Source organism: Pundamilia nyererei, unplaced genomic scaffold, assembly GCF_000239375.1.
Source record: "Pundamilia nyererei isolate P.nyererei 1_Seehausen unplaced genomic scaffold, PunNye1.0 scaffold00162, whole genome shotgun sequence".
Taxonomy (NCBI): domain Eukaryota; kingdom Metazoa; phylum Chordata; class Actinopteri; order Cichliformes; family Cichlidae; genus Pundamilia; species Pundamilia nyererei.
In genome coordinates this window covers 1,296,101-1,318,417 of record NW_005187563.1, presented here as the reverse complement: position 1 = coordinate 1,318,417, position 22,317 = coordinate 1,296,101, and the positions used below count along the sequence as shown (strand labels likewise).

The 22,317-nt window shown below is 42.1% G+C and overlaps 1 protein-coding gene across 19 annotated transcripts in view; it reads right to left on the bottom strand.

The window, feature by feature from the left end:
* Positions 1 to 24: 24 nt before the first annotated feature.
* celf2 (cugbp, Elav-like family member 2) overlaps positions 25 to 22,317 on the bottom strand; it is a 236,870-nt gene continuing 214,577 nt past the window's right edge. For 4 of the 19 annotated variants that reach the window (XM_013913979.1, XM_013913986.1, XM_013913982.1 and 1 more), the window contains 6 exons: positions 20,964 to 21,027; positions 13,539 to 13,673; positions 10,267 to 10,395; positions 7,552 to 7,749; positions 5,036 to 5,179; positions 2,122 to 2,514 (listed from right to left, as the gene is read on the bottom strand). In XM_013913979.1, coding sequence (XP_013769433.1) covers positions 2,387 to 2,514; positions 5,036 to 5,179; positions 7,552 to 7,749; positions 10,267 to 10,395; positions 13,539 to 13,673; positions 20,964 to 21,027 — 798 coding nt within the window. In that variant the 3' untranslated portion in view covers positions 2,122 to 2,386. Of the gene's footprint in view, positions 266 to 2,121; positions 2,515 to 5,035; positions 5,180 to 7,551; positions 7,750 to 10,266; positions 10,396 to 13,538; positions 13,674 to 20,963; positions 21,028 to 22,317 lie in introns of those variants that run through there. The other 15 variants (XM_013913983.1, XM_013913987.1, XM_013913989.1 and 12 more) reach the window with 9 other exon arrangements.

The following is a 22,317-nucleotide window of genomic DNA, read 5'->3' as shown; positions in this document are numbered from 1 at the left end:
AAAAAAAAGTCCAAAAAAGCTAAAAGTTCAAAAAAGGTCAGTAGACGGCGGTGGCGGAGGAGGAGGAGAACCAGGTTATGATCAGGTGAGCTCGGAAAAGACATCAGAAAAAACAATGACGGGGGAGGAGGAGGAGGACGATGGCACTTTTTTTTTGGTGGGTATTTTTTGTTTGTTTGTTTTTGTTTAAAGTTTTGTGTTTTTTTCGACACCACGGAGACATGCTAGGCAAACGATGAGCTAACAGGCATGGAGATGGGTTGTTCTAAAAGGGGGAAAGAAAAAACGGGAGAGGAGAGAGTTACACACAGAGAGCCAGAGCACCACACCACTACAGCATTTCTTTTTTTATGTAAAAAATTAAAATAAAATGAAAAATAATTAAATAAAGGAGAAACAACAACAACAACAAACAGCAAACAACAACAAACGAACAACAATGCAAAACAGCAGAACAGCAACACCACTCACTGATTTCATCTGCAAATATTTTAGCTTTAAATCTGTTTTTTCTTGGGTTTTTTTAGTAATATAAAATGATATTGATGTTTCAAATCTATATACTAACAAGCAACAACACACGTTCACTCATTCGTACGTACGCGCACACATAAAAAACAACAAGAAATAAACAAAGGAGCACCCAAAGCGCTATCCATCAGATCCCGGATGGATGTTCATTTGGGAGAATTTTTTTTTTTTAAGATGGGGAACGGGTGGGGAGGTTCTTTTAACTCGTTCCTTTCTGCTTTCAGATCTTTGTAAAAGTCGGCAGGTAAAGGAGGGGCTACGAACAAACAAAAAAACACTCAAAACAAACAAAAAAAACACTCAAAACAAACAAAAAAATTATGAAATAAAAAAAAACAACGCAAGGAAAAAGGTTGAAATTCGACAAGTGAAAGAAGTAGTCCCACTATGGATGGAGAGAGGGAGAGAGTGGTAATAAGAGAGAGAGATGGATGGATAGATGGGTGGGTGAACAGCACAGAGAGGAGTGTGGTGGTGGTGGTGCTGGTGGGAGGGGCGTCGAATGGCGGCGAAATGTTTTGGTGACTGTGGTTTTCTGCACTAAAAAAAAACACCAAAAAAACACCAGAGAACCCAATTCCACGAGACTTCTCCACAAGGGTCTACTTTATAATGATGCTGTATACTTTATAGGAGTCCAATAACTTAACGATAGGCAATAAATAAAATCCTTTTTCTTTTAAATCTGAGGCAGTAAAAATGCTGTATAAAAATAGAACTGCTTTTTTTACAAATAAAATTTACAGGCCTGTGGCTTTCTGTACTTTGAATTATTTTTTTTTAATCTTTCAAACAAACATCAAGTATTTTCAGTTTACCCCCTTAACCCATAAACTCTTTTATTATTATTAGTAGTAATAGCATTGTCATAGCCTTCATCAAATTCTGGATGTTATTTTGAAAATGCTCTACATGCTGTAATATCTCTTTCACAACAAAGACCAATGTGATCTGACCCAGAAATGTGTTTACTAATTATTCATTTTTACCTTTGAGAAATAAAAAAATTCTTCTTTTTTTAAATTTTCACATAAATAAAAGCTGGAGTATGCGTGTTTGTTTTCCTTCCTGCGGCGGTAGACTGTAACTGTACGGCAGGTTGATGTTACCACTGACTATACTGTAAAAGAGGCCACTAAAAGTTTTGCAGCCTTTGCTCCCGGGTTGCCAGCAGGCGTAGAGGGTTTTTGGAGAAGCAGCGGCGGCCTGCAACCAACACCGCGGAGGTCAAAGGTCGAATGTGCATATCGGCGTGCGCGTCAAAATTTTTTTTTTAAAAAGTAGTAAAAACAAAAAAAAAAAAAAAGTAATAATGAACCATTCACCAGGCCTCAGGTTCATAATGAGAGAGAGGAAATAAAAAAATCTTCATGGCTCCTTTGTCTTTACGTCTGTCCTGAAAAAAGTATAAATAATCACCGAGAAAAGTTTTAAATACCTGCGAAGCAAAAAATCGGAAAAAAAAGCTACTTTCTTCCATTATTATTAAAAAAAAGAAAGAAAAAATTGCACAAAGTAATGGTGGTAATGGAAGCGTTCATGTGTGTAAAAAAAAACTGTAATAAATAATAATACTTGAACATAAGAGTCTCCAAAAAAGCAAGAAAAAAAAAGAAGGAAAAAAAAAAGAAAGAAAACAAGGCGTGTGTCTCCCTCAGGGTGGTTGTAGGTCGTCTCCCCCTCCCTCCCACATCCCCTCCCTTGAACCCTCACCCCCGAGTCCCTGTGTAGAGAGGTCGTGGCTCGGTTTGCTGTTTTTTTTTTTTCATTTTCATCATTTTTGTTGTTTTTTTTCTGTGGGGGGACTTACCCTAGCAGTGCTAACATGGGGAGCAGATAGACCCTAGTGCTAAGATCAGTACGGTTTGCTGTCGTTCTTGGAGCGCTTCAGCTGCACCTTCAGCCGCTTCATGCCAATCTGGAAGCCGTTCATGGCCTGGATGGCTGCCTGTGCCGACACTGGATTGTCGTAGCTGACGAAGCCTGTGAGGGGGCGCAAGAGAAAAGTGGACGGTTAGAGGAAAAGTTAGAAGAAGGTCAGTTGTGAAGAAACTGTATTAAAATAACAACAAGAAGGCTTTTAAAACATTATTGAGTCAGACTTTCAGGCAGCCTAACATTGGCCTACTTCATCCTCAACCGGCCATGGCAGAAGGCTGCCCCTCCCTGAACCTGGTTGTGTGCTCGGTTTCTTCCTGTTAAAAGGGAGTTTTTCCTTCCCATTGTCACCAACTCTTTGTTTAAAAGTAGTCATCTGATTGTTGGGGTTTCTACCTAATGTTGTAGGGTCTTTTCCTTACAGTGTCAGTTGCCTTGAGGCAACTGTTGCTGTGATCTTACCTGCATAAATCCTACATCGCCTTGTTCTCAAGTTATCACATTCGATTTTCAGAAAACTTGCTCTGACCTTGAGATCGATGTCACTGATTTTAACTTGTGTGAGATTTTTACTAGATGCATCTATGGTATCAATTTAAAGCTACAGTGTCGCCTTGTTCTCGAGTTCTTGCATGACAAAAATACTTCACAAGGCATCCTTACCTTGTTTCTGGGTCTTTGATATGTTTAAAAACACTCCTGGTACACAATAAGACAAGATTAAACTGTAATGATGGCCCTAAGGGATGTTCGTTCGTTGCATCAACAAAATAATAAGAGACTACAGCAAAAAACAAACAAACAGATTGTAGGTAGCATTAAAGCACAGATTTACTTTGGCAAAGGCCACTTTTGATTAAAAAAGTAAAATTAAAGGTTTTGGTGCGGACTGTGGAATATACTAAGATTTATTTTTCTATCTTCTCCGCAAAAAGTCATTTTTGTTTACGCTAACGCTTCCCTTCCCCCTGTAATATCTGCAACCTCTGAAGCTGACAGTAAACTCCTCGTCTCGCTTGTCTCACATCCATCCCCGCAAACCATTTTCTGACAAGTACCAGACGGTAGTTTTTTCCTGGATCCATGCTTGATTTAGTTCTGTTTTCCTTAGTTGCTGCTTGTGGATTGGATATGTGTAATATTTAGGTTTTGATTTCCATACAAATGCAAATCTACACGGTATTTGCCCTGGATTTACTCTAGTACTTTTTAAAAAAAACACACAAAAACATACCAGTAAGGAAAACGTAAATCCAGATGGAAAGGAGGCACTGAATTCTTCTTTGTCAAGCTTTTCATGCAATTCCCTAACAGTTCCTTCTAAAGTTCCCTGGAAATAACTGTGTAAATATGAATTACTTATAGAAGATAGACACAATGGTTTGAGACGGCAACTCAAATTTGCACTTAGTTTACAGAGCTATTAAAGTATTACTAAGACTCATTCAAATCCAGGTAAATTCAGGTATTAGTGGGATGGCTCTTCTCTTGAATTGTCAGCAGTGTATGTTGGCGATTCATCTGCGTTACGTCAGGACTTATAATAATAAGTACCAAATGAATAACTTCCAGGAACTTTCTGAAGAACCTTGCCATTGCTAAGGATTGTCTATTGCATTGGAGTCACACTGGGTTAAATATGTACACTTGGGTTTTAAGGGGTATTTATTATTTTCTTCTTTTTTTGGGTTGTATGGAAGCCCCAAACGCAATTTCATTGTTCTTGACAATGACAATAAATAAATACTACTACTACTACTATGAATGTTTCTCTTTTCTTTGGTACTTGAAGCAAAGCACCACAAAAATAAAGGCTGATCCAATAAAAAATAATGTTCTTGGTAATAGCTCAGACATGTTCTGGAAACTGGCCATCGGAGGACAACCTCCCAGTGGAAAACTTGATCATTTTCGGCTTTATGAGCCGATTATGAGAGCCGGAAATCATCACTATTTTTAGCAGAAGTGTCTCCTGCCACATTTGTGTCATGTGGGAAGGATGGTAGAGTTGGGTAAAACTATATAAATTGTCTATTTTTGATAAGCGCGAGGCTTCCTAATTGTTTGCTCTTTCAGGTACGTTGCTCAGCCAGATAAGATCTTATAGAAATCATTGCTCTGTAATTATTGCTTAAATACTGAAGTTACAGCTATTCAAAGTCTAACAAAACATTAGATGTGAGTGCACTGACAGACTGTACATAAAAGATGGATGTAGCCACCAACGTAGCTACAGACCAGCTCATTGTACCTTGTTTTAAAGCCTTGAAGTGGGCAATCTATTCATTGCTTTCTTTATGCTTACAAACTAAAATGTGATCCAATTCCAAGGTAGCCTTGCTCTGTGGCTTATTGTGTTTTTTTCTGGCCTTTTTTAACCCTAAACGCGACCATCATTTAGAAAATGAGCATCATGTTGTATTAAGTAAGAAATCTGTCCCTTCTGATATCAGAAGAAATGCAGATAAGGCACTTTGATACAACGTCCATCTTTTATGCACAGTCAGAACTTGCCGTCCTTCAGATTTGTTCCCTTCAACAACAACCCAGCCCCTGATTTATGACACAGTCAAGAAAAAGAAATAATTCCAGGCATTTGTGTGCGTTTTGGTTTTTGCTGCCGTACCGAAGCACTTGCTAAGGTTTGTCTGTTTGTCGATGAAGACTTTGGCAGAGACCACATTTCCGAAAGGCATGAACATCTGCAGTATGTCCTGGTCTCCAAACTCCTGGGGCAGGTGGTAGATGAACAGGTTGGCACCTTCAGGACCTGAGGTGGAGGAGGGGTGGGGGATTTGCAGAGCAGATATGAGGTCAGTATAGTTTTTCCATTTAAGCAAACCTGCAGCAGAGGGAGCGCTGCACTGTGGCTGTCGTCATAGGAACTCGGCACAAGCACGCCGCTTCCCACAATGTCCCATGACCTTGGGTTTGTTATTGAATTTAAACAGCATTCTGCAATTGTATTGAAAATCCAACAAAGATGAAAGCTTTTGGTTTTCAGCTAATAATTATATTTTGGTTTGCTGCAAACAAAAGTAGTTCCCTATTCTTTTGCTTTTGATTTATTCATTCTCTCAGCCGCATGTAGTCTCTCTTAAGAGGGGTCATAGGGTGCCCTCCTACCCAGCCTCTATCGCACATTCTAATAATTCTAATAGGTCAGATCTCTCAGAATCATTTAATATGCTCTCCACAGCTAAATGAAGCAGCGAGGGAGCCCAGTGTTTGGCACATCTTTGTTCTCCCTGAGGGGTTTTGAACTCCTGGATGGACTGTCAAAGAAAGACAGCTTCTTTACAAATTTATCTTCGCTGCAAGCCGAGATGAGAAGTGCACAAACAAACAGTATGTGGCTCTATTTGTTTTACTAGACATTTCATCATCTGGTTTGTATTCAGCGCTGTCGTCTAAAGCTTTTGGGTAAATTTAACTTCAGCTGCCAGGTTCTGTACGTCGGCGGCACTTTGCAGAAGCGCTGATGTGCAGACTGACCAGTTTTCACATTTTCTCTCTCAGACGTTGTAATAAAAGTATTGATCAGAATCCAAGAGAGGTCTGATTAAACACTCCTTTTTTTCTGCTACAAAAACAATGTGAAATGAGTTATTATAAGTGAAATAAAGGACAGAAAAATAGGTTTGGTCCAGTTGTAAAACAAGGAATTTGGTTTTAAGAGATGAGGATGAACTTTTTTATGAACTGAAACGTTGTTTAGTTTTAAAAGTAATTTTTTTAAAACTCTTTGCCCACATTAGGACAACATTTGACTATTTTGCAATTATGAGTTTCAAACCTCAGAATATACACTAAGTTGCCAAAGGTATTCAGTCACCCATCCAAATGACTGAATTCAGGTGTTCCACTCCCCTCCCTGGCCACAGGTGCATAAAATCTACAAACACCTGTGAAAGAATTGGTCGCTCTCAGGAGCTCAGCGTGGTACCGTGATAGGATGACACCTATGCAACAAGTCAAACAAAGTGGAAGTGATTGGTAATGATAGCAACTCAGCCATGAAGTGCTAGACCATGTAAAATAACAGAGTGGGGTCAGCAGATGATGAGGCAGATGGTGCACAGAGGTCGCCAACTTTCCGCAGAGTCAGTCGCTACAGACCTCTAAACCTCATGTGGTCTTCAGATCAGCTCAAGAACGGTGCTTACAGAGCTTCATTGAATGGGTTTCCAAGGCCGAGCAGCTGCATCCAAGCCTGAGATCACACCTCTCTGTCTAACAATATGATGGATGACTCTAAGTTTGGTGGTTACCAGGGGAACGGTACTTGTCTGGGGGCGATTATGGCGTGGGGTTGCTTTTAAGGAGTTGAGCCTCTCAGTTCCAGTGAAATGAACTCTTAATGCTTCAGCATACCAAGACATTTTGGGACAATTTCATGTCCCATCTTTGTATGAACAGTTTGGGTTGACCAACATGACTGCGCACCAGTGCACAAAAGCGAGGTCTACGAATACATGGATGAGCAAGGAGGTGTGGAAGAACTTGACTGCCTTGCACAAAGTCCTGACCTCAACCCGACACAGCTCACAAATGTGCTTGTTGAAGAATGGTCAGAAATTCTCACAAACACTCCCAAACATTGCGGAAAGCCTTCCCAGAAAAGCTGGAGCTGAGAATGAGATGTGAAGGCAGACAAGCGAATACGTTTGGCAGCATAGTGTATCAAGAAAGTCGTGGTTTGACGACGATGAGAATAGTTTCCAGATTTCTCCACTAACATCTGATGCAAACCCTGCCACTTTGTTCTATCAGCAGGCGTGAACTATGACAGAAACCTTTCAGTTCAGAAAAGAGCTTCAAGGGCTACAACTAGTAGACTTTCAAGGGGTAAAGAGTTAAAAGGCATCCTGTCTTTAAGGCCAATTTTTTATGTTTTTAGCACAGATTTTTATTACTTGATAAAAACTAACATTTTATCAGGACATTACACCACAACACTATAACTTTATAGAGTCTACTCATGATTTCAGCGCTGAGTTTAAATGCCCGTTTGCTTTTTTGAAGAGCAAATCCTGGAGGAGACGCACGTTTAGGGGAAAAAAGTTGCTGTTGTAAACACTCTCAAATCTAACTCCCACTGAGCAGCACTGATGTGCAGACATACAGCCTTAGGCTACTGACCCTCTTTCTGGCTGCCGGCAGCCCCTTGCTGCTGCAGCAGGGACTGGCTGTAGAGGGTGGGCAGCGCTGCGGCGGCGTACTGCTGGATCCCTGAGTAAGCCTGCGTCAGCGCGTCCATGGTGCCTGCCGTCCCGTTGGTGAGCCCTGCGCCGCCCAGGCCTCCGTTTAGAGCCGCCATACCTGAGAGCATTTGAGCAACTTTACATAAAACCCAACAATAAAGAAAGAAGAGTGCACTTACTCATTAGCGCTCCCACTGAAGGTTGTGTTTTTTAACCACACATACACACACACACACACACACACACTAACACACCCACAAGAACATACAGGACACGAGACACACAACACACAAACACCGACAGCTACGCCGGACGATACTGTAAATTGCACTCACATCGACACGCACACACACACACGCACAAACAAACAGAGGACCAACCGTGTGACAAGAAAACACAAAGGACGAACACATACAAGCACAGGACACACACAGAGGATTCATTTAAACACGTTAAAGTATGAAGGAAGCTGATGACAGCCAGAGCTGCACGGGTATCTCGGAGTAAAAAGCATGCAGCGCTGCATGCGCACACACAGAAACACACTCGGAGACCACAGCAGCGTCGACGGAACGACAAAAATAAATAAATAAAATAAAAAGAAGATGAAAAATTATCTTTCGCTTCATTCAAAGTGGCGTTGTTAAACAAATACTGGGGTGCGATCATGTGTGCCTTTCCTGCCCGTGACGGCTCTCGCCTACTCTCGCCTACCCTTTACGCGGCGCGTAAAGGGTAGGCGGGGAGGGGAGGGGAGCGTGGCGATTTTAAAAAGTGAAGGAACACAGCAGTAACACTCATTAGCTGCATGTAACGGCTTAATATCACAACGGAGGGCAACTTGTCAGAGGGGGTCTGACACTGGCTCGGCGTCCTGTCGCCTCGCCGTCAGACACAGTGAAATAAATTATCACCGCGGCGCTCTGGATTATAGGTCACTCATTTATTCAGGAATAATTGCACCAGTGACCTTTGCAATTCAATTAAGGCCTAGATGTGTTTAAATGAGGGCGGTTGTTGGTGGTGGGTGGGTGAGTGGGAGGAAGGATGCGCTAAGAGGAGAGAAGGGTTAGTGAGGACAAAATGGGATGCAAAATGAAAGCGACCCATTCGGCTCAGAAGGACGAGCACGTGTGTGTGTGTGTGTGTGTGTGTTTAGACATGTTCTGTGTTTTTGTACCTGCGTGCGCTCGAGTAGACGCATATATAATTTACACAGCGGACACAGCTAGTCGAACCAAAGAGCGGTAAAGGTCAGGGGAGAATAATGTGGTGGAAGAGGCTGGTTGTACAGGATCTCTGCTGTCATAACAGCTCTGATTAAGATCCCAGCCCCGTCTCCCCGGAGGTCAAAGGCAGGACGCGCACCACACGGCTCGGCAGATGCCAGAACGCCACACAGGGCGGCCGTGCGGTCGATACGATCCACATGTGGAAAGAAACATGTGTGTGACTCGCTTAAACTTAAAATGGATTAATGAACCACCCAGCTGTGTTAATGCTTTGACAGCAAATTAGACTATTTTTTTTTTACTTCGAAGAAAGAAAGAAAAAAAAAAAAAGAGTCCTATTTAGCTTTTATTATTGGGACAAAAACAGCCTTTTTGGGCCCTCTTGTGCAACAAAATGATCAAATATTGTATTTCCTAGCGTGACAGCAGCCTGAAAAAAATTGCGGTTTCTCCTTTTGACATTTAAATGATCAAATTTGAGTTTGTTTTGTGTTAAATTCTAACACAACACATCTACCTTTTATATTTTTGGCATGAAATTGAAAAGATTTGTATTTACCAGCCAGGAAAATTGATAGAACTGCATTGTGAGGGTACAATTACAACATTTACATAACAGTAAATGTGAAATTGGCAGCTAACCAAAGGAAGAATTACAATTTTGGCCTTTAGCCCCCCGTGCAACTTGTCCAAACTGCTTTGCGGAAACAACAGAAAACACAACAGTGACACAACAAATCCAACACGATGTGAAACGATGACACGGCGACAGCCTTTGTTAGGCAACGAGCAGCACGCCAACTACGCCAGGATGGCACACCGGCACTCTTACAGCAAGCACAACCCGGGACACAACCAGGAAGCGGATGAAGAGATGAGTGGAGGAATGGATGAAATATGTGTTGGCAGGTGATTTTATGCAGTAGCCGTCTTTAAAAGAGGAACAACCATTTATTTTTTAAGTCAAACTGAGACACAGAGAGACGACGGGAGGAACCAAACTCTGGGAATTTTAGCAAAAGCGGGAATACCGAAGCATCACGCTGTCTTTTTTCTGTTTCAGAAGAAAGCCAAGTGATGCATGGTGATAGTCAGTTTCAACATTTCTGATATTTGTATACTTAGGAATAGCCGTTCACATTAGAGTTGGACAAACGTATGGATTTTTGATATACTCGTTCTTCGTTCAACGAGATTAAATATTGATTTTCTTTGGCATGCATTTTACTCCTACTACCAAATCTGCACTTGTACAAGTGAATCATTCAAAGTCATCAGAAACCCCATTTGAGTCAACCCCCCCGACAGCTGCGGCTACGTCTCTCTGCACTGACTCACAGGCTTTGCGGTTGTGATGTCGCCGTTGGTTATGTATGATCAGAGGTGGATGTGGAGTGGCTGATGGCAGGGTGAATACTCACTGTTAATGCTACCTGCTAGTGCATTAATGTTGTTCAGGCCCACAGTTGCTCCTGCCAGGCCCTGCAGGGTGCCCAGAGAGGTCAGAGAGTTCATGGCGCCAGCGTTGGAGCTGGCTGTGGTGCCCGCTGCTGGGGGAAGAGGAGGAGGAGAAGGAGGAGGAGGAGGATGAACAGAGCAAAAATAAAAAAAGGAGGGATAAGGACAGAGGTGAAGAGGGAGAATAGGAGACAAAAGAAGTGGACATGTTACATAAACATATAGAAAACAAAGCAACAAGGTTCCTTGTGTAGAGGTTCAGGCTTTTGCATAGCTTGATCTTCATTTAAAGCAAACAGTAAGTGCTCCATTGTAGCAAATTAGCATCAGCTTTTGGTGCATTTATCACAGACAGTGATGACAAAGAATTTAGAAAGAGATGTGCTACACAGGCCAAAGGGAGCTGGCTCAGATTACTTCCTGTAAGTTCATCTCTTTAATGGCTGCACGCTTCAGTTTCTTGAAACTTGGTGGCAAGCTGAATCACAATAATCGGTCATTACTGAGCCTAAACATTTACTACTTCTAGACATGAACTACATGGAGTAAAAGGTAAAAAAAAAACAACAAAAAAACAGGCACTGGTTTGGCATCAAGAGACTAAAAATGCTGTCCAGTTCAGGCTTTGTCTCTCCCAAAAAACGTGAAATGGACACGCATGCAGAAGTTGCATTATCAGCAGGTAATGTGTGTGTGTGAGTGAGCGATGAACCAAACTTCTAAAACAAAGCTTTAATTTGAACCCCACTTGAGAGAAAAACGTTTTGCCCCACAATGTGCAACCTGGGGCTGAAGAAGCTGCTGAAATTCTTTAGTCTAACTAAAAAACTACAATAACCTAAAACTAACATTTGGAAATTGGACTTGCCAGGACAGAATGCTTGTTAGACATGTCGGGCTCCTCGTGCTGTAGTGTCTCCTGAAGGGCTCAATTTCCTGCTTTGGCAGCATATTAAAACTTGGCTTCAGCTCCTTCACAGTGCGTTCTCTACACCTTCATGTAATGCAAATCAGTGACGAGGAAGGAGCTGTGGCTTGATTGTCCTTCGTTTTTTTCTTCTTCTGTCTTTTAGAGGAATTAATATGACTAACTTATTCATGCAAATGCAGGTTTGCAGATGTTTCTGTGCATATTTTTTTCCTCAATTTGAGACCGAGACTCCTTTCTTCAACGGGCAAAGAGAAAAAAGCTTTGTGAGCTCGTGGCGACGATGAATGCCGAGAGGCTGATGGAGAAATCACTTCACAATTTGTTTATCTCTCGAGTTCAGCCGGTGTGAATGGAGAAAAGGGAGCATCTCTCTGACAAGAAGCACCACGGTTCAAGGCAGAAAAGATCTTAATAAAACCAATTCTCCTCATAGTTGCACCGTTCCTTTATGAGTGTTTGATCTGATGCTATACTGATGCTTAAACATGCTACAAGTGGCACCTTTAATTAACCTTTACCAAACAAGCAGTGGCACCTTGACCTTAAATATATTAATCTATAGAAGTGTATGGAGATGATCACAGAATTCTGCATGGTATGTTGTGCACCAAAGCAAGTATACTGCAGGATTGCTGCAATCGAGGTAATGCTGTAAGAGCATTACATAAACATAAGGACAATCCAAAGAAGCACAGATATGCACAGAACGCATATAACAGTCAAACCTCAGAAATGTGGACTATAATTAAATGACTTTTCCCTGGTTTTATTTTAAATCAACTGAAACACACAAAAACAGCCAACGGGCGATGGATGAATAGACCACAGTTGGACGCAAACTCACGCACACATACACCTGAACACGCAGTGATGGCAAATGTGTGGACAAACTGGTGGACAGGTAGGATGGGGTGGGTAGGGAAATGTGGTGCACAAAGCCTTCGATCTCATTCTGCTTAGAACAAAAACAATTTCTTAAAAAAGTATTAATTTACCCTTGTTTTCATGAAAGCGACGCCAACAAAGCAGGACTGCGGCTGAACACGTTAAGAAATGTTGCGGTAAAAGGAAGCGTAATGTCAGCACACGGCCTGTCTCCATGCAGAACTGTCTATATTTATCAAAACTGGCGTGACGTTTTCAGTTTCATGCAGTATATGCCGCCACTCATTCACAAAGAGCGACTCAGCCTGAGTGCGTACTATTCAAGGTTGGACTGACATTCAGAGAGAGAGAAGAAGAAGAAGAAGAAGAAGAAGGAGGGAGACACAGGCGGGAATAAAAGAGAGAAGGTGAAAAGTATGGCGAGAACGAGACGAGAACGGGCGTTCACGCCAAGCGCAGATCAGCTCGGTGAAGGCAGGAAGTGGGATGAAGAGGCGCAAGTGTTAACGAGGGAGGAGACGGGGGGGGTGCGTATGAGAGGAGGGGGGTAGTTTTTCATATTCATGCTCTGTTGGGAGTGCGCACCAAAAGAGACAGCAAAACCACGGCTGCTGGAGCGAGGCCGAGCCGACATGAGAGGGGAGGATGACGGAGCAGAAACAGGGAGCTTGTCAAAAGCGGGGCAGCAGGAAAAGACGAGGGCAACGAGAAGGAACACAAGGAGAGGAGAGGAGAGGAGGAGGGGCAGCGCGAGTGAGAATGATGAGGCACTTTGGGAAGAAGAGGTAGGAGGGGGGAGTCTGAAGGTGATGATATTTAACCTTAGCCGGGTTCAGGAGGTTTTTAAAACCCACAGCTATGAACACAGAAACAACACAAACAAACGCCGTCCGCTGGGAAAGAAAACCAGTCTGCTGCTCTAAAAAGTTTCTACAATGTCTCCAGAGCTGGTGAGGTGAGGCATGAACAAAGAAATCGACCAAAAATAGGACGGAAGAAACACACATAGGTCTAAACCTGACGGGAACACTTAAGCACGAAAACGCACATACATGCGTGCGCACCATGGACAGCGCATGTGTATCACAGGATGGCATGGCTGTGGGGCGACATGGTGAGGGAGGTGAGGCAGGCAGGCAGCGGGTGAGTAACACAGCATGGTGTCTGTCTTGATATGAAGGTGGACACACACACATACACACACCATGGGAATGTGCCAGAAAGAAGGTCAACAACACTGACGGGGATCCAAACAATGAGGATGTTTCGGCAGTAATGGTGTCGGTGATGATGCGGCGGGGATCGTGGGACGACAACAGTGGCAATGGTAACGATGGAGAGCGAAGGACGCAGGCAGGCGTCGGGCCCTCCACCCTCCCCCGGCGCTGGACCCCCCAACCTGAGTGGCTGTGGCGTTACCTGGGCTGGCCAACGCTCCCAGGGAGGCGGCGTTGGAGGACAGGGGGTTTGCGGTGGAGGGGCTGGCTGAGTTTTGGGCCGCCGCCGCTGCCGCCGCTAAAGTGGCCAGGTTCTGCAACTGCAGAGCACTCATACCTGGAGAGAGGAGCCAGAGAGGGTGGTGTCAAACCTGGGGCTGAGGCGTGGCTGGGTCGCCTGGCTGGACCGGGACAGCGTACCAGAGGACAGCACTGAACACACGTTAGCTGCTGGGCGTCCGGAGGTGTACAGCAGTGGAGTGTGTGGATATCCTGCACATGTAAACCTTGAAATGCTCTTTATTTGAGGTCTTTGTGAAGAATCTGTAGCGTGTGCAGGCAAACACTACAGAAGCTGATTTTGCTAATAAGTCCCCAAAGTGTCTGAATCAGTAAAAAGCAGCTGTTGCAGTGTTTTAGGTTTGGCGCGTTTCTCTGAGGCGGAGCTGCTCCGGAGGAAGAAATCATCTCAGCGATTTAGTTAATGTTATATATTTTTTTATATTCAAGAAGCATTAAAGCTCAGCGGAGAGGGCTCAGACAATGCAGGAGGAAACTAACCTTCCTACAGTGCTTATATGGGCTTTTTAGCCAATTATACCACTTTAGATTCAACAAGAGCTCCGAGTCTGCTCAGCTAACTCATGCTTCTATAAATAAATGCCTGCCAGCTCAACAAAGACCATCACATCTATATCACAGGGTAATGATGGGAGCTTTTATGATATTGTAGTTCAGAGGATGAAACTAAAGGGCACCACACATGGGAACTGGCCTGTATCGGCCTTGTTGACTGATGTCAACCTGTACCAGTTTGTTTGATAGTTTGCAGGTATCAAGGTGCAGATGTGGAAAAAGCCCATAAAACTCTTACGTTTATGCAAAAAACAGAACACAAAACTATTTTTGCACCAGCAAATTGCCAAAATGCCATTTAAACGATCAAAATAGGCACTTAATGTGAGAGTCAATGAATCCTTAAAAGCTAAAAGTTCAGTTTTTAAGTAAATTAGTAAAAATGACACTGAATTGAGTTAAGGGCCAAAGAAAGACTAAACATATGGGTGTATTCATATCAGCTGGGCTCAGAGACTTCAAATATAAAAATCTGGATGAAGTCCCATCATCCTCCTGAGGCTGGAGCTCTTGTTGGGACCTATTTTTAATTTTTCCGAGCTATTTGGGATTAGGTGGACCATCGTCTTTCAAATAATGTTTAAAAAGTACAACCTTGCATGGGGACAGTGGGTTTATGGTACATTATAAATTCATCATTGTCACAAGGTACAAAACACTTCGAATTTATAGAAAAGCATAAATATAATGACCCCGTGTGAGGATGTGCGAGGGTCTCAGGAGGGTTAAGAAGTAGAAAACAAGAGGAGACACGTTGCTTATACTCTTATGCTTATACTGTCAATGAAAAGAAGCCCCTGCTTTATTTTATATTCACTGTAACTAAGAGTGGGACCAGAATTGAGAAAATTATCATCATGTTTTATTAAATTTGACTTACGGCTCAGTCACAGTAGAGGGAAAAATGAGGACCGCAAACTCACTGCGGCTACGGAAAATCTGGGAATTTGGTGACTGAGTTCAAGCAGTTGTTGGAATCAACTGGTCGCCCAGATGTGCAACATCCTCACCCTCTGGTGGGAGGTAACTGGTCTCCAAATGATCATGGTCTGATTGAACTGACTGCATTCACTTTAAAGGTGTGGAAATAACTGTCATCTAATATAGCCGATCGTCAACATGTTGCAATCAATCGGAGTCAGTCTGTGCAACTTGCCTGCAATATATATATATATATTTTTTGCAGTAGTGGACTCTTAAGGTAAGGTTACTGAGCGCCTACGTCATCGCGCAGTTGAATCACCGTCCTTGAGCAACTACGTCACTATATCTGGAACCATTTCTGTTTCTCCAAGGTTCAGTAGTTAATGTGACTTTCTCTGAATGCAAGTGGCAAGATTGCAATTTTAATTGTCAACTCGACCTAATTCAAAGCAGACAGAGTCCGTCTTGTTTCTGCTTTATCGCCGTCCTGATGCACCAAAGTCGCTTGGAGGATGGCACCTGGCTGCGAGTGCTGCCAAGGCTTGGTCCGCTTCTTTGAAGGCACCATTTCAGAGGCAATAAAACTTCAAGTTCATGACATACTGTCCCAATAATTTTGGTCATGCAACCCCTATTTTCCCTAATGTGACTGTGGCGTTAAAACTACTGATTGAGGCCATAAATTCCAGCGGAAAGTATTTACTGAGATCATAAATCGAATGAGAAGTAAGTTTCCATTAGACTTTACTAGATGAGTCACCCCATGCTGGCTATTACAAACAATGACCGTTTAGAGTACCTGGACATTATGCAGTCTACGGCTGGCCCCTATGTGATGCCAAATGATTGAAGCCTTCCCCTTTAAACTAAATATTAAAGCCCTCTCCCTTTCAGCAGTCACCCTCTATTTCAGGGACCCCTGAAGGCTGAACTCTCCTCATTGTTAATCTTCTTTCTGGCATTAAGCATACGGCCTGTACTTAAGCATAATTAATGCCTATGTGCCAACGCCTAAATGATGGCGAAGCAGAGGCTATAAAACACTGTCTGTGAGCACAACTCAACCTTTCACCTCACTCCACAAATACGCGCGCGCGTGTGTGTGTGTGTGTGTGTGTGTGTGTTAGTGCGAGTGTGTGTGAGTACAAAACCTCCGAAAGCAAACAGTCATCAGAGCAGAAAGTAAAGGTCTTACCACAGAGATGCTTCCTCTGCCTCGTGTTAAAAGGGTGGACACTGTCAATGTGAGGTGTATGCGTCGTATATACAGTTTGCGTGTATATACCGTACCATGAGATTACACGCACACACACACACTCTTGCACACGGATACAAATAAGACACACACGAACAAGACACCATGAAGAAAATCCATCTTGTTTGACACCGTGGTGAATGCTTAGAGGTTCTACAAAGATATCCTTCACCCAGACAGTCAAATTGAACGCAGCCAATGACGACAGATATCGAGGTGCTGCAGCAGGAAGTGTGTGTGTTGTGTGTGTGTGTAAACAAAGCTAAAGACACCAAGTGCGCGAGCGTGCCTCTGCACGCATGTGAGTTTTTCCCCCACTCATCTGCGCTTACTTACACCGAAGCCAAAACCAATCTCGTTTGCAAAGCGATTTTCTCCAATTTTCCGTCGTACATCACAACCCGAAATGGATTTCTACTTCTGCGCAAAGGTGGGGATAAAAACCGCCGCCGCTCTTTCTATCGCATCCCATGAAACGCACGCTCCAGCCTAATTCAAACAGTGTTGTTTTTCCAGATAAGGCAGACAATGCGCCACATGAGCGAGGAGATATGTGGTTTCAGCGCTGCTGCTAGATCTCATTTCTGACTCCACGGAGCAGGTAACACAGAGGGAAGGCTGTTTACAAGAGCTCTCATTCATACCTCTTTATTATAATCGACAGTATGTTTTTATTTTGCAGACCTCCTCCTTCTCTATGTGTGAGGCAGAGATCCACAAACACGCTCGAGTGTGTTTACAATGCTAATAAATGGTCATTGTAGAGAATCACTTCACTTTTACCTTCGCTGCGCTTTTTCCCCCCACCTTCGTTTGTTTCCTCCTTTCCTTTCCACTTTTTTCTTTCCTCATCTTTCCATCATTGTCATTTTCCTTTTTCTGCCCTTGATTTACTTTCTTCTTCTCTACTTTGGTTCTTATGTATGTTTCTGCTTCTTTAACTTTCATTTTCTTATTCTTTCGTTTCCTCATCTTTTCCACATTTTTTCCTTTTATTCCCTCTTCTTTTCCTCCCTTTCATTTCCTACTTTCCTTGCTTTTTAATTTCCTCCCTATTCTTGCTTTACATTTTCCTTTCCCTTCTCTGCTTCATTGCTCTCCCTTCTTTCCTATATCCTGACCCCTTCATCTATCTTTCCCTACTTGCCCATTTCTTATCTTCCTTTTCCCTACTTCCCAATTTTCGTACTGGCCTTTTCCTCCCTCGTCTACCTTTTTAGGTTTTTAGTTCCTTCTTTTCCCCCAACCCTTTTCCTGGTCCATTTTTCCAGCCTTTCTTTTCTCTCCCTCAGTCGATGACAAAGACAATTCCAGCAGCTCCCTTTTGTCTCTATCTTTTGCACTCATTGCAACCTCTTTTTTGCCTTTTTTCTTCTTTTCTACACCCATTCTTACTTGCATTTGTCGAAGACAGTCACCCTCATTGAACCAGCATTTATTTTCAAGCCAGTTATGAGAGAAAAGGAGCAGGCCAAGAGATAAAAAATAACTGGGCTAGAGAGGAATAAAGCGGAGACAAAGAAAGAGAGATCGTATGAGACAAATTCATTCTATTTTCCACATTGGGGCCGGGGTTTCAGGGCCGGCCAGATGGTTCGCGAGTGTGTGAGTACATATGTGTGCAGGGATGCACGTGTGTGCGTGTGCGCTCCCTGCAGCTTGTATGGCAGCGCCGGCCTGCACCAGGCTGCCGTTGGCTGCATCTAATTGAATGCTCATTGGTGTAATTGAAGCCTCTCAGCTCTGCAGCTCCTCGTGTTAAAGACTGGGACCAGATGTCATTCAGCTGTCTCACATCTCCTGCCAATCACTAATACTCGCTCCCTCTCCCTTCTCGCGCTCCGCATCGCAGATGGAGGACCAACAGATCTCCAGATTCAGACACCGTTACTCACTCGCCGCTCCAAATCCTAAAGCCTGTTTGTCAGCGTGAGTGTATATTCGAAAGGAAAATGTATGTTTGAGCCCAACGGCAGAAAATTTTAAACAGCTGCGGGGAAACTGCGAGACACTGCAACTCAGGGGAACGTGACAGAACACGAGAGGAGACAAGACGGGGCTCGCCACTTTAAAAAAGTCTTATCACGCTCGGATCCTTTGGCAGTTTCTTTATGCGCGCTAAACAACATACAATTAAAAGCTGACACCTCGCGAAGAAAGCGAACCAAAGGAGGGCAGAACAGTCGGAGTGCGAAGGCTGGAGGGAGGCGTAAAGGGGAGATGAAGAAACTGTGAGTGAGGAGGGTGGGAGGTGGGGGAGAATCTGCAAAAAGGAGGCTTAAAATAAAAAAGCAAGAAAGAGGAGACGAGTTTAATGGAAAGAGAGAAGAAAGTTGAGATGATGAGTATCCACGAGTGCCTGAAAGTCTTAAATAACCCAAATTTTAAAGCCCTAAAAATTATATTTCTTAAATACAGAGATTTTATCTTGTTCAACATTTAATAGCAGAGCTTCTTGTCGAGCTCAAGGCTTAGATTAATACAGAACTGGGTTAATACAATATGCATTTTTTATTGCTGCAGCTTCACTTAGGAGAATTACTGTCCCATACCGCTTCATTTCCTGTCTTCACGTGTTGGAAAACCTTCACTGGCTGTTATTTGACTGCGCTTTGTCTATTGAAGGATTATGCAGATTAGTGCATATTTGATGAGACAATGCCTCATGTGCATGTAACTGTCCAAATGTAAGTCAGCACCTGGGGAAGTTTCCCGATAATGAAAATTTCTCCCTGTAAATACTAAAATAATAACACTAAAATATTAAAAAATTATAGTTTTACATACTTTAAGCCTAACATCTACCTAACATCTCTGATTTTTAGAGCATCCAATAAAATCAAAATGTTTGATTATTTCTAGCAGATTTCCAGGTTTTATCTGAAGTTCGGTTTTCTGGTCTGGAGAAATTCGCGCATATTTAGGTAGATAATTGCCTAATTTGCAGATTTAAACATAAAATTTCAGAATGCTTGCAACATGGAAAATATTTGTGTTAATGTAAGGAAACTATTGAGGAAGTTTAATTATGCTATGCTGCTTATAGGTCATTCAGGGCCTCATTTATAGAGCACTTTACTCAAAAACATGCCAAAAATGTACTTTTTTCTGTCTGCTGGGAGTAAAAGACATTTGCTGTTCAAGGTATTTCCACTTCATGCACTGTTCAAATTTCTGTTTTGAGAAAAAAAATGCAAACAGGCACATATTTACATGGGTAAATGCCTGATTTGCATAAAAACATAAACATACAAATGTCAGACCGGTTGCAACATGGAAAATATTTGTGTTAATGTAAGTTAATAATATAGGTTTACATTTCTCCCCATAAATACTAGGATCCAACATTCACAGCCAAGTATTACTGAGGTTTTATTGCTAAGAATCATTAAAAAGATTGACCTTCTCTGACTGAGTGTTTTTTGTTTTATGAAGTGCTAAAAAATTTTTTTTGACAGAATCACTTCTGTTAAAATATTTGACTTTCGGTGAACTATTCAATATTTGAATTTCTATTCAAGAAAAGTATGCAAGTCAGCACATATGTAGTCATGTAATATTTAATTTATACATTTAAAAATAATTTTTCAGTAAAGTTCAGACGCAGAAATAATTGTCTACATGTAAGTAACCAGCTGTGAAAGTTTCAAGTGATACAGGCTTGTAAAAATCCTCTAGGTCGCCAATAATTTGTAATATATATCATGCAAATTTACATTAAATCCACTAGCACTTACATCAATGAAACTTTCTGCATAAAAATATGCTGCATATTTTTATGGAAATTCTTACTCAAATGTGATTCGGAGCCTCATTTATACAAGATTTTATTCCCAAAATGTATTTTTTTCTTGCAGCTGGGAGAAAAAAAAAGCCTTTGGACAGTAACTAAATTAAAGAGTACATTTTTAACCTGGCTTTATCTAGTCTTTAAATTTCTGTTCTGGAAAAGTATGTAAGCTGGCACATATTTAGATAATGAATCATTTTCATATTTAAACCAGAAAATGTGTAATACATAAAATATTTTTCCAAAACGAAGCCAAGTTTTGCAGCGACATCTACTAGGTAAAAAATTTCAGCCTGCTCCCTTGTAGTGTCTTCCCTAAGCTCAATTCCTTTAGAGTGAACAAAAGGCTTAACTTTGCTTTGAACCTGCAGATACTCATGAAAGAAAGTATGGAAGTGAAGATGATAGATCAGAGGCCCTCCACAGGAAGAGAGCAGTAGATGGCGCCAGCCTGCAGTGCAACAAACCCACCAAAGGTGCCCACTTTTAACCATTTTCTGTGCTCCTTTTTCTTTCTCTTTCCTCCGTTCTGTGATTCATCCATCCCCGACAAAGCCTCAGTGCTACTGTTACACGCCCAGGGCACAACTCTTGTCTGGCCTCATTAAAAGATCAAGACAAATCTTAGCAACAGTTAATAAATCTTCAGGGCAAAGATCTCTCTTAACTCCACCACGCGAGTTCATCTGTTATGCTCTTTGGTCCTGTTTTAGAAGTCTGTGGAAAAAAAAAAACAGAGAGGCGCAACAAAGAGTCCACTGCCGTGGTAGATCTGTGAGTCTATCGACTGATTTTTGACTCACCGGCCATCTGCTGGATCCCGCTGAAGGCTCCTAGGTTACCAGAGGAGGCTGCTTGCTGAAGCAACTGGAGAAAGAAAGAGAGGCGAGGGGGAGAAGGGAAAAGAGGAGAAGAAAGTGAGCCAGTGGATACCAACAGCTGAATACATGTCTATACTATGCAACAGTGAGAACTAAACTTGTAATGAGCGGTTTAGCAGTGTGGTTTTTGCATCAGTGCTCGATGAGTAAATGAGCTGCTAATATAGTTTGATCTCTCCTCTAAGCAAACACTGTTTGTGTTCCACCGTGATTCTCTCAGACAAGTTGAGCATGAAAGCTCTAATCTAGCCGACTAATTAGATTCCAAAACAAAAGTGGAATACTGATGCTGTCAAAAACTCATCCTTCAAAGACTTGAATTAACAGCAAATTAACATCTTGTTTCTATTGTGTGATATTTTCTTTTCCTTCCCAGAATAGAGCTTAATCTTTTGAAAGGACTGAGAAAAGGGGATTGAAAGCGCAGAAAAATCTGGGAACTCACTTCGCAAAACAATTTTTTATCTCAACGCCCCACCTTTAGCTCCAAATAAATCGATATACAGTAAGGGAGAGATGTTTGTCTGAGCTCTGTTTTACCTTCGCTCAAAGGAGAGGTGCAAATTGCAGCTAGGATCAAACAAAATGGGAATCAAATCCCCGACATTTAAGAAGTGTATTTTAACGGCGGTTTAGGTTGTTAAATTAGAAACTAAAGAGCAACGAGTCAAGGGTTAGCTCCCCAAAGCTATTGAGGAAGGAGAAGAGGAGAAAGGGGTCTCTGAACCCTAGTATAAAACGAGAAACTTCCCAATCAAAAAATCAAAAGCGTCTAAACAATTTTAGACGCTGAGCAGCTGAGCTTCTGCTGCAGCAGTTTTTAAATTGGACATCAGACGATTCCAGTACGCTCCACGCCAACCTCCAGTTTTATTTTTACACCCGTTTAAATCCACAAAATTTAGACATTATAAATTTTCAAAGAGGACATCAGGCAAGCGCCTCTGTATCCATGAAATTATCTACTAACCATTTTTGATTCATACTTTTTGGAGTTAAAAGTAATGACTACTATTTTTGAAAATAGAAAACGGATAATTATTATCATTAGCAGAAAACCTCTAATTTATAGTTTATGCTAACAAATTTTGGAGAACAAGATCCACAAAAAGTTGCAAAAATCTGTTCAGGATTATCTCCAACACTCCATTTATTCACTTTTTGGTTTATCTTCTGGAAAATCCCATAATTTGCGTCACCCTCAACTTTATTTTGAATCATTTTAATACATACGCGTTACCCAACTTGCCAGATTATCTACAGACATGATCTACAC